This window comes from Podarcis tiliguerta (assembly GCF_965153285.1).
Source record: "Podarcis tiliguerta genome assembly, chromosome: 12".
In the NCBI taxonomy this organism is placed as follows: domain Eukaryota; kingdom Metazoa; phylum Chordata; class Lepidosauria; order Squamata; family Lacertidae; genus Podarcis; species Podarcis tiliguerta.
The window spans coordinates 57,282,876-57,295,221 of NC_139545.1; the positions used below are offsets into that span (position 1 = coordinate 57,282,876).

The 12,346-nt window shown below is 52.3% G+C and overlaps 2 protein-coding genes across 3 annotated transcripts in view; one reads left to right on the top strand and one right to left on the bottom strand.

Moving 5' to 3' along the window:
- Positions 1–5,296, top strand: part of PTPN23 (protein tyrosine phosphatase non-receptor type 23) — a 60,500-nt gene extending 55,204 nt beyond the window's left edge. The window contains exons 24-25 of the mRNA XM_083406046.1: positions 646–759; positions 2,822–5,296. Coding sequence (XP_083262172.1) covers positions 646–759; positions 2,822–3,418 — 711 coding nt within the window. The 3' untranslated portion in view covers positions 3,419–5,296. The remainder of the gene's footprint in view (positions 1–645; positions 760–2,821) is intronic.
- Positions 5,297–5,735: 439 nt separating this feature from the next.
- The window catches only part of SCAP (SREBF chaperone), a 60,834-nt gene continuing 54,223 nt past the window's right edge, over positions 5,736–12,346 (bottom strand). For both annotated transcript variants that reach the window (XM_083406087.1, XM_083406088.1), the window contains exons 22-24: positions 11,259–11,465; positions 7,734–7,999; positions 5,736–7,621 (exon numbers count right to left, since the gene is read on the bottom strand). In XM_083406087.1, coding sequence (XP_083262213.1) covers positions 7,754–7,999; positions 11,259–11,465 — 453 coding nt within the window. In that variant the 3' untranslated portion in view covers positions 5,736–7,621; positions 7,734–7,753. The remainder of the gene's footprint in view (positions 7,622–7,733; positions 8,000–11,258; positions 11,466–12,346) is intronic.

The window sequence follows — 12,346 nt, forward strand, 5'->3', positions numbered from 1 at the left end:
ACTGTGGGTTAAACCTAGGATTTGCCGATCAGGTCAGCGGTTCAAATCCCTGCGACGGGGTGAGTTCCCGTTTCTCGGTCCCAGCTCCTGCCCACCTAGCAGTTTGAAAGCACAACAGTGCAAGTACATTAATAGGTACCGCTCCAGCGGGAAGGTAAACGGCGTTTCCATGCGCTGCTCTGGTTTTGCCAGAAGCGGCTTCATCATGCTGGCCACATGACCCGGAAGCTGTACGCCGGCTCCCTCGGCCAATAAAGCGAGATGAGCGCCACAACCCCAGAGTCGGTCACGACTGGACCTAATGGTCAGGGGTCCCTTTACCTTTACCTGCTTAGGCAGACCTTCAAAAATAAGCGCAGGCCATGTTGACAACTGGCCTGCAATTGGTCTCTCAATTGCTGGCTCTGAATGTGTTTTATTGTGCTGTAAACCACTCTTTTTAACTGCGTTTTGCATTTTACAACGATGTTTATCATGGAATCGGGGAACTGTAGCATCAGACCAGGGGCCCAAAGGGTCATCCAGCCCAGCCCCTTGCAGTGAGGCTTTTCCGAATGCCGTAAGCCGCCTTGAGAAAAAGGTGGCATCCAAATGCATTTAGGTGAAATGTCTGGCCCTCAATCCCGGCTCCCCCTCCTCTTCCAGCTCCACCTCAAGTTCTGCTATGAGTCTCTCCTGAAGCATGCCAAGCAGGTGCTGCAGAGACACGGGGTCACGGCGCCCTCCGCCAGCAAGCCTGCCAGCAGCGCTGCCCAGAAGGTAGGGTGCGTCCGAGGGCAGGTGTGGGTGGAGGGTCCTTCCGCTAGCACAGAAACAGGAGTGGGGTGGCGAAATGTCCTAGGAGAGCATTAAAAGAGGTTTCTAGCCATGTGCAGAGCGACGTTCCTTTGCTCCTGTGCCCTCGCAGCTGTCTCTCCTGTAAATGAGATGACTCGGGCATAGTGCTCTCTCTCAGAAGAATCTCACTTGGGCTCAGCCGGATTAATTCTGGCAAGGAGGTGCAGCAGCAGCCCTCCCCGCCTTTTTGAAAGCCCACGTTTGGTCAATGGTTGGGACTTTTAAATGGTGGGGGAGGCTGTCTTACCAAATGCATCCCATGACAGAAGAAATTACATCTCTTTTTGGAAGACAGACTAGAAATAATAATAGTAATAGTAATAATATTAGTAGTAATAGTAATAATTTATTATTTGTACCCCACCCATCTGGCTGGGTTTCCCCAGCCACTCTGGGCGGCTTCCAACAAAGATGAAGAATACACTAAAATGTCACACATTAAAAACTTCCCTGAACAGGGCTGCCTTCAGGTGTCTTCTAAATGTCAGGTAGTTGTTTATCTCTTTGACATCTGGTAGGAGGGTGTTCCACAGGCTGGTGCCACCACCGAGAAGGCCCTCTGCCTGGTTCCCTGTGACTTGGCTTCTGGCAGTGAGGGAACCACCATAAGGTCCTCGAAGCTGGACCTCAGTGTCTGGACTGAACGATGAGGGTGGAGACGCTCCTTCAGGTCTACTGGGCTGAGGCCGTTTAGGGCTTGAAAGGTCATCACCGACACTTTGAATTGTGCTCAGAAACACCCCGGGAGCCAATGTTGGTCTTTCAAGACCGGTGTTATGTGGTCTCGGCGGCCGCCCCCAGTCACCAGTCATTGCATTAATTTTTGTTACTTTTTATTTTGTGCGTTTTTAATGTACGGTGTGAATGTCACCTGTTTGAGGGCCACGTGCCCAGAAGTTGCGCGTAAAGGCAAACTCGCACTGTCAGAATGATGCAAAGGCTGAGAGCTTAGAACCGCTTTCTGCAGCGAGAAAACCCTCCGCAGAGCTTCCAGGCTCTGGAGTCTCATTTCAGGCTCCTCCAGAGCTCAGTAAGCAAAGCTGTCCCTCTCTCCCCATTTATTTCCTCCCCAATGAGGCATTTGGCCGATTGATACACAACGCCTTTTTAAAACGTGCTGCGGGAGAGGGATTTTGGGTTTGTTCTGTTCATATTTTTATTATGCATTTTGTGGGTTTTTTATTGTAATTTTTATATGGTGAACCGCCCTGAGATCTAGAGATGTAGGGCAGCGTACAAATTTAATAAATAATATTATTTATTGGCGATCTGCATGAAGCTGCTATCGTGCAAGTAAAATCAGCGTTGTGTTCCTACTGTATTTTAAGTCGCCATAACCTGCCCTGGGACCTTAGGGTGAAAGACAGGTGAATAATAATTTTATTAGTTGCACCCCAGCCCCTCTGACTGAGTTGCCCCAACCACTCTGGGCCATAGCTGTAAGCGTTTCCCTTTTCTTGCGAGGAATCCTATTCGGAATAAGGGAATTTCCGTTTAAAAAAGGGAAACGTATGCTCTGGGCATCTCCCAGCAGATACAGTGGTGCCTCGCAAGACGAAAAAAATCCGTTCCGTGAGTCTCTTCGTCTAGCGGTTTTTTCGTCTTGCGAAGCAACCCGATTAGCGGATTAGTGCTATTAACGGTTTAGCGGCTATTAGCAGCTATTAAAGGCTTAAGGGATTAGCGGATTAGCTGCTAAAAGGCTATTAGCAACTTAGTGCCTTAGAAAAAGGGGGTGGGGAGCGAAAAAAAATCTCAGGAACTCACAAGACATTTTCGTCTTGCGAAGCAAGCCCATAGGAAATTTGTCCTGCGAAGCACCTCCAAAACGGAAAACCCTTTCATCTAGCGGGTTTTCCGTCTTGCGAGGCATTCGTCTTGCGGGGCACCACTGTATAAAGGCGTAAAGATCACCCCCGATCCCACAGGGCCTTGTCAAGGGACGCTTGCTGCACCCACTAAGCTGCTCTTCCTTTCCCTCTAGCCCTATATCCACCAGGACCCCCAGGATCTGGTCCTGGGTGCCGACATGCCCATCAGCTCCATCCAGGCCACCATCGCCAAGCTCAGCATCAGACCTCCCTTGGGAGGGGCAGAGCCCTTGCCCGCCAACGGTCAGCAGCTGGAGCCCCTGCCCTTGGCCGTCCCAGCGCCGCCTGCCGGCCCCCCTCAGACCGCCTTTGCCGATCTCGGCTGCCCCGTTGCCAGCACAGAGCCGGCCCCCGCGCTCTCCCCGCCAGCCATCCCTGCCCCAGCGGCGCCCGAGGCTGCTGGGTGCTGCGCGGCCGAGAACAGCAACCATCTGGAAGAGGAGAGTCAGGAGGAGAGCGAAGTCCCGCCGGCGCCTCCTGGGGCAGAGCCCTCCGCCGCTCCGGCCGCGGCCCCGTCCTCCTCGTCCCTGGAGCTCCTGGCCTCGCTGACCCCCGAGGCCTTCACGCTGGACAGCGGCCTCAAGGGCAGGCACAAGGTCAGCAAGCAGAGTTTCCTCCAGCCCCAGAACGGGGAAGGCCTTCGCGGCACCCGCCCCAGCGACGACCCCCTCAGCATGCTTGACCCGCTGTGGACACTCAACAAGACATGAGAGGAAGGAGGGCATCACACCGACCCGAGACTCTGCTGCTGCTAACGCCGCCACCGCTGCATTTTGAGGACTAGAAACTTGGGAGGGCGAGGGAGGAAAGGTGGCTGGTTCGCACTCTCCTCAGCATGCAGCTTTTCCAGCTCGAGGCTGGCCACAGCCAGGAAACCTCTGCCGCGCCAGGAGCCATGCAGTGCCCACTCAACTCGCGTCCTTTTTCCCCCTCTCCCGCCACTTCCGTTTCCCACCGGCTGTGTCTGAACGGCTGGAGGCGGGCAGGAAGATTTTTCTGAGCCGGTTTTTCCTTTCTCCCACTTTGTGCCTGCCTCCAAGTGCCACGGGAAGGAAGGAGTCTGTAAGTTGGCCTTTGGAGGGGCAGGAATCACGGGAGGCGGTTTGGACGGAGCGGGACGTGCGGTTTGATTTTCACTGCAGACATAAGCGGTTACCCAGCTGGAGAAGCCCCCCCCCAAAGTGATTTTCCCGACCGGAGGAAGGTTTTGAAACACAGCCAAGGTAACCCTGTCCTAGGTGGACTAGTTCCCGGCATCTTCAGCTAAAGGGCTTCAACTCCCACCCCCCCTGCAGCCACCCTTGGTGTTCCCAAGGCTTTGAGATGTAGCACTTCAGGGCTCCTACGTCCTCCTCTGCTCCTGAAACTGCCTCTGGCAAGACCCTTTTGCTCCTGTCTACTGACTTCCACTCTGAATGGGGAATTCAAGACCCAACCAACCCCCTTTGAGCTGGCGAGAGCCCATTTGGGACCAAGCAGCTACGTCTGATCGGCTGGCATGAAAGGTGGGTGGAGTGTCTTTTTAGCTGCTAGGTGAAGGTGCAGGAGACGTGCTTTCTCAGCAGCCTCCAAAGCTGCTCCCATGTCTTGCCGGCTCCACCTTCCGTCTCTCGTTTGGCCAGGCCGGTTGCATTTTGTTGCCCTTACATTCCAGCTAGGGATCCGCGTCTTGTAATTAGCTCAGAGGCCGCGTCAAGTCGCCCAGCAGCCTTGGGAGTTGTGATTGACAAGACTGAGCTGTTCCAAATAGTTCACCAAAAACGCAGAAGTCCCTTTATGTGGTTGATTCGGATCATCATCAGTGTGCCTGATGGTCTTTTACAAAGGGGCAAGCGCTGTGCCCAAAAGACAGGTGTTGGCATCAAACATAAGGAGTAACCTTGCAGCACCATGGGCAGTAAAGGAGGACTGTGTGTTAACTGAGCCAACTTGGGTCCTTGCAGTGGTGTGCTTCCTTAACAGTGCCGCCCAACTGTGGCCGGATGAAGGCAGATCATTAAATGAAGGGGAATGCTTAAATGTCCATTTTCTCCCTAAGCATTTGCTCTTTCCATCAGCTCCCTCAGTTTAAAGGACCATCTTCAGGAAGGCAGGGGGGTTAAGGTGGGAGGGGGGGCCAGGTCTCGGTGGGTTTCTGGGTTGTTTTTTGCTTTGTACAAATGTAACATTGTCGTCATGTTTCGACTTACTCTGTAATTTAGAACCAACTTTTTTCAGCTCTTTGCTACTAAAATAAATAAACGGGAGCATTGCAGATGGACCCACTGTTAGATTTTTGTCAAAAGCGGCGGAGGGGGCTGCATTTCAGTTTGCGAGTATCCAAATATAGCAAAATGAGTTGTGTAACTTTTTGGCGCTAAGATAATTAATTTGCAGAATATGATTGAGAATTTTGGGGGTGGGAGTTTAGCAGCTGCTGGGCCTTAAAATACATTAGCAGCATGCAATAGAAAGCAATGCCTTTTCTCTCGTATCTGTTTTGGTTTGGTTTTTTTAAAAAAAAAACTAAGTTGCCCACAACAATTGTATGCAAGGTATACCACTTGCTTTTTATAAGGTTTGCATTAAAGTGAGCTACACAAAGAGAATTTGCTCAGTAGATCATGCCAACTTCTTTAAAGTGCTTAGTCAGGGTCTTCATGTGGCTGGTGTTCTGCTGCAGCGCAAGTGAGATTTGTGGGGTGAGGGTAGTGTGTTCTTCACAGGTGGGGTAGAAGCAGCTCCGTTTTGCAGACAGACTTATGTTCGGTGCAAACGACAATGATTTGGAAGGGAAAAAAACAGAAAACAAGAGAACAGTAGTCGTCTTGATTGTGGCCAACCCTTTGCAGCGGGGTCTCAAAAGATTCCAAGTGTGAGCTATTGCAAAGGACAACACACCAAGAAGAGGCCTCACTACAGTCAGTTCTGGGCTTGCCGTATGGCAGATTCCCCACCCCACCCCCAATCTTATGTTTTAGTTACGGCTTCCTAATTTTGGGCTAGATTACCTTTCCCTGCTACTCCGCAAAACACACAGGAGAGGCATTAAGTTAGTTCTGTTTAATGTGTCTTGTCTCTGTACACATTATAAAACACAATCTGGTACAAAAGCAGCTGCCGCTGTACAGTCCAAAGGGCACAGCAGAGCTAAGGCCACCTGAGGCATGGTGTGGACACGGACGACGACCCAAGAGGAAGCAGCGGGCGCAAGGGTGCCGGGGGGGGGTGCTTTGAGGCCCTGAATGGGCCTCCACTGGCCAGCGTTGCAAAGTAGTCTCTTGCCCCTGCCAAGCTTGGGACAGTGGGGCAAACAGAATACAGCAGGTTAATCCCCCCCCCAGCTCCCTTGAGTAGCGTACAGTGCACAGAGCTCCTACGGCAGGAGATGCTAAAGTAAAAACACCGTGAACTAGACAGACAATTAATGATATTACTGTTTCAAAAGCGTTGCTTGTTCCAGCAGCTCTTCCTCCATTTCTCTGCTACCTCCGTTCCTTCTCTTGCTCTTTTGCTTTCTTTCCTCCCAGAGCTGCAGCCCAGCGCACCCAAAAATAAAAGTTGCACACTCTGCTGTGGATTTAGGGGAGCGCGAACAGCCTTGGGGGGTGCCGCAACTATTACGCAGAATGGAAGGCGAGGGAGTTCTGAAGTTTGGCGCTGCAAAGGGCACCACTGAAATTTGAGACTCCAAGGTCTGCCGCTGGCCCTGAAACTTCAGCCTTTGCTGCTCTGGCAAACCGTTCATCTATCTCCCTCTTGGGGGTGTGTAAAAAGCAGGGATATTCTGGCAGACTGGGACACGAGAGAGGGGCGGAGATGCCCACCTCAGTGTTGGGCACAGAAGCCAGGCCCCTGCCTGCCCCCCACTTTTTCTCTCCACAGTGCAAAGCTAGCTCTAGCCGTTGCAGAACAGCCGCCTGCAGCCCCTTCGCCGGCCCAATCCAGGCTGATGCAGAGGGAGGGGACGTGAGCAGGTGGTGCAGAGGCCTTCCGCTCCTGGGCTTCGAGCTTCCCCACTCCCCTCAAGCTTGCATGCCAGAATAAATAACTATGTACAGCACGTCAATAAATATGGCAGGTAGCGCAGGATGCCTACCCTTTGCCCTAGCAGGCTGGTGGAGGCTGCCACGAGGACTGTGGCATCAGTAGGACAGCTATCCCAGGGCAGCTGGAGAGACCTCACGGGCTGTCGGTCTGCCAGCTCTCTTTCCCTCTAGGAAAACAGCTAAAAATCCTACCCACCCACCTCCACCTGCCCAGGCGTGGGAGTCCCACCACAGCTGCCAGCCCAGTTTTTTCTCCTTCAAAGTGGGGGACAGAAGCAGTGCCTGCCAGAGGAGAGAGGAAGGATGGAGGAGGAGAGGGGTGTGTGTGGAGCAACAGCACTGAAGCAGCTGTTCCTCGCTCTCGCTGCGCCTCAGGAGGCCACACACAAACACAGCCTGCCCAGCAGGAGCTCTCACGGGCATGTGCAAAGAGCTCCTGCAGCGACAGACCTTCGAGGGAGGCGTTGGGCACTGCAGTCAGAGCAAAAGACTTATTGGGGATGCAGCCCCGTCCTCCCACACCCCTCTCCCTTTTATAGATTGCAAGTGGGAGGCGGGGCTTTGACGGAGGGTCTTTCCCTCAGCCCACACAATCTCTCAATCCTTGCTCACACTCAACCACAGGAGGGTATTCTACCTCCACAGTCCTCCGGTGCTGGGTTCTTCTTAGCTTATGGTGAGCACAGAGAAAACCACCCCCTTGCTCAACCCCTGCGGATCTCAGCCCCCTTCTCTTCCACCACCGTCAAATTGCAGACCGGGGAAAGAAAATGGAACTGCTGGAAGATGAGGAGAGACAGTGGCTCTCTCTGCTCCCCAAGAGACTGCCCTGATCCCTGCCCCTCCTAGTTAGAAAGCCAGAAGGTTGAGGGGGTCCTTTCTGGCCTGTCCGCAAGATAGAATCATAGAAGAGTTGGAAGAGACCACAAGGGTCATCGAGTCCAACCCCCTGCCAAGCAGGAAACACCAGAGCACTCCTGACATACGGTTGTCAAGCCTCTGCTTAAAGATCCTGCTTCAGTCTCGCTTCTCCAGCACTGAGGGGACGTAGACCAGGCTGAGCTCGCTGCCAAAGTTACAGACGATGGCCGCGTTTTCCAGGACCAGGATCTGCCGGGCGGGCTGCGATTCGTTGCTCTTGCCCAGGTAGACTGTCTGCAGGAGGTCTCCGTAGCCGATGTCCCAGAAAGAAACGCAGCCCTGGCCTCCGGTCACCAGCAGGTTGTCAGAGATCACTCCCAGGCTGGCCCCGCATCCCATATCCTGTGCAGAGAGGAAACGGAAAGAGGGTGAGAAGGGGAGGTGGGGCTGAACGGAGCCTGTCATGAGATACGTGGGGCTAATCTTTGCCATGTGTGTCCACAGCACCAGAGGCGCAGATTTCAGGCAACTGCTGGCGTCAGAATGTGTGTCCCAGCCACCCTAAAGGTGCAATTAGTACAGTGGTACCTCGGATTACATACGCTTCAGGTTACAGACTCTGCTAACCCAGAAATAGTACCTCAGGTTAAGAACTTTGCTTCAGGATGAGGACAGAAATTGTGCTCCAGCAGTGCGGCAGCCCCATTAGCTAAAGTGGTGTCTCAGGTTAAGAACAGCTTCAGGTTAAGAATGGACCTCCAGAACGAATTAAGTTCTTAACCCGAGGTACCACTGTAAGAGCTTTCTGGATCAGGGCAATGGCCCACCCTAGTCCAGCATCCTGTTCTCACAGTGGCCAACCAGCTGATTCTGTGAAACCAGCAAGCGGCACCCAAGCACAAGGGCGTTTCTCCCCTCCTGTGGTTTCCAGCAACTAGTATTCGAAAGCATTGCTGCCTCCAACTGTGGAAGCAGAGCAAAGGCATCGTGGCTAGGAGCCAATGACAGCCTGCTCCTCTATCCCTAGGCATGACTATGGCACTTGGCTCTCTTCGAAAACCAGGAGCCAGACCTAAAAAACAACTAAAAGAAAAATCAAAGGAGAAATAAAGTAGTAACACTACAGCTGTTTTTTCAATTTAGATACGTCCTGAAACAGAAAACCACCAAGACTTTAAAATGGCAATCAAATTGTGTTTCGTTCTAAATTGTAAAAAGGTAAAGGACCCCTGACAGTTAAGTCCAGTCGCGGACAACTCTGGGGTTGCGGCGCTCGTCTCCCTTTACTGGCCGAGGGAGCCGGCGTTTGTCCGCAGTTTTTCTGGGTCATGTGGCCAGCATGACTAAGCCACTTCTGGCGAAACCAGAGCAGCACACGGAAACGCTGTTTACCTTCCTGCCGGAGTGGTACCTATTTACCTACTTGCACTGGTGTGCTTTTGAACTGCTAGGTTGGCAGGAGCAGGGACCGAACAACGGGAGCTCACCCTGTCGCTGGGATTTGAACCGCCGACCTTCTGATCGGCAAGTCCTAGGCTCAGTGGTTTAGACCACGGCGCCACCCATGTTCTAAATTGTAACACTCACTAATTTTATTTTCTGTCACATCCATGACATACTTGGGCATGCCTGAACATTAAAAGACTGCTTAAAAAAGGTCTAAACCAGGCTTTCTTGAAGCTACCAACATGAGTTTGACCAAACTGTGGGAGGCAGTGGAAGACAGGAGTGCCTGGCGTGCTCTGGTCCATGGGGTCACGAAGGGTCAGACACGACTTAATGACTAAACAACAACAAACGAGGCTTCCTCAACCTGTGACCTCTAGATGTTTTGGGACTACAACTCCCATCATCCCTAGCTAGCAGGACTAGTGGTCAGGGATGCTGCGAATTGTATTCTCAAAACACCTGGAGGGCCGAGGTTGAGGAGGCCTGGTCTAAACTTATCCTAAGGAGACCTGGGTATGTCTAGTGTAAAGTCCCCAACTGCAGGGCTGATCCTGAAAGAGCCCTAGCAGCCACTGCGGATAATCTGGCAAAGGGGCACCTGCAAGCAGGTCTCACTGGCAAACTTCAGTGAACAGGCACAACTCTCCTTCCGTTAACCTGGATCTATTGCTACTACATTTTTCAGACTTTAAAGAACAGAAAAATGTCAAACAATGAACAACACTAAATACACAAAGCACCACTGCAGGAGGCAGCTTTATTACCAGTGACCTGGGTAAACCCAAAGGCCTTTGCCTGGGACCTAAAGACTGACAGGCATTCCACTGACAGGAGGCCACCACTGAAAAGGCCACTCTCTGCACCCCACTCAGGTAGGGCACCCACAGAAGGGCCGCTGATGAAGACCAGCAGGGTCTGGGATGCTTCACGCAGAGAGAGGTGGTCCTTGAGATATTGTGGTCATCAGCCACACAGGGCTTTAAAGCTCAAAATCAGAACTTGGAACTGAACCCATGAACAGTGTAGTCAGGCCAGAACTGGTGTAATATGTTCAGACCTTCTGGTCTCAGTTAATAATCTGGCTGCTGGATCCTGCCGTAGCTGTAAGTTTTGGAACTGTCTTCAAAAGGCAGCCCCCCACGTATTGCAGCAATCTAACCTGGATGGTAACGCAGCCTAGACAACTGGAGCCAAGTTATCCCTGCCCACACAGGGTTGCAGTTGAGCCACCGGCTGAAACCGATGGAAGAATTTTGTGCAGCTGGGGCCACTTGTGTTTCGAGCGACAGAAGCGGACCCAGAAGTGCCCCCCGCTGCACACCTCATGCTTTGGGGGAAGCCAGTCTAGGGACCCAACCACGAGCAGTGCCTTGTTTCAGCTTCAATATCTTAAGGTCCATAAATAGCAACACCCTAGAGGTCCCGGGCCCTAAGGAAGTTAGATTAGGCTCATCCAGAGCCAGGGCCTTTTCAACACTGGCTCCGGCCTGGTGGAACGCTCTGCCTCATGAGACCAGGGCCCTGCGGGATCTGATTTCTTTCCGCAGGGCCTGTAAGACAGAGTTGTTCCACCTGGCCTTTGGCTTGGAGCCAATTTGATTCCCTCCCCCTCTTTCTTTTTTCCTTTCTCCTGTGATGAGGCTGCATTTTAATGTTTTAGCGTTGTATTTTTACCTGGTTTTCAAGTTGTATTTCAATCAACTTATTTTTATTATTGCTTGTTAGCCGCCCTGAGCCCGGTCTTGGCTGGGGAGGGTGGGGTATAAATAAAATTTACTATTATTATTATTAATGGTTCTCATCCAGCCTATTATAGAACAAAGACCACCCCAGAGCTGTGGAGAAACAGAGAAGAAAGGAGAACAGAGCTGTGCGCCACCAGCACACTGATTACTCAACACACTCCAAATCTCTAGGTGATCTAGGTCTTTAAAAGGCCCTGTGCCTTGAATCTAGGTCAGAAACAAATTGGCAACAGGCAGAACCCCCATTGCAGAGCCATTAAAACTATCCCTGGACTCATGGAAGCTTCTGCGCCATCTTCAAAGGCAGCCCCACATTCAGCGCATTACTACTGAGTGGTTGGGAGGTTGCCAGGACAACAGGAGCGCTACTGGATCTCGCTGCCTCATCCAAGCAGCGCAGCCTAATTGCCACCACTCTTCTTCCCGGCAGTGAGATTTTTAAAAAGCCTTGTCTGAGGAAGGGTCACCTGCTGAATGGAATAGTGCTTGATCCCGGAGCTTCGGTCCCAGATGCTGATGACGTCGTCCAGGCCGCTGCTGATCACGCAGGAGGTAGTGCAAGTCAGGGAGGTGACATCCCCGCGGTGGGCAAACATGTGGCTCACCCTGCTGCCCGTCAGCACATCCCAGAGGCAGATGGCCCCATCCTGGCCCCCGCTGGCTAGCACCATCGTCTGAAAGGCAACAAGGGGCAAGTCACTCGGGTCCCCCCAGGTCCTTCCTCAGGCCTCCACCCGTAGGTGAGAGTCAGGCTGGAGAACTAAGGCTGAAAGCTTCTAACAAGTCAGCTGGATGAAGATGAGCAAAGGGAGATGGGGCCCAAGCAGTGCAGAAAGAAGCCCTGCCTCGCAGAAGATGGGCAGAGGCCCACCCTTAAAGGCGTTTGCCCTCACAAGTAAAGGTAAAGGGACCCCTGACCATTAGGTTCAGTCGCAGACGACTCTGGGGTTGTGGCGCTCATCTCGCTTTATTGGCCGAGGGAGCCGGCATACAGCTTCTGGGTCATGTGGCCAGCATGACTCTAGCAAACCAGAGCAGCGTACAGAAATGCCGTTTACCTTCCCGCCGGAGTGGTATCTACTTGGTATCTATTTGTGTCCAGTTCTGGGCACCACAGTTCAAGAAGGACACTGACAAACTGGAACGTGTCCAGAGGAGGGCAACCAAAATGGTCAAAGGCCTGGAAACGATGCCTTATGAGGAACGGCTAAGGGAGCTGGGCATGTTTAGCCTGGAGAAGAGGAGGTTAAGGGGTGATATGATAGCCATGTTCAAATATATAAAAGGATGTCACCTAGAGGAGGGAGAAAGGTTGTTTTCTGCTGCTCCAGAGAAGCGGACACGGAGCAATGGATCCAAACTACATGAAAGAAGATTCCACCTAAACATTAGGAAGAACTTCCTGACAGTAAGAGCTGCTCGACAGTGGAATTTGCTGCCAAGGAGTGTGGTGGAGTCTCCTTCTTTGGAGGTCTTTAAGCAGAGGCTTGACAACCATATGTCAGGAGTGCTCTGATGGTGTTTCCTGCTTGGCAGGGGGTTGGGCTCGATGGCC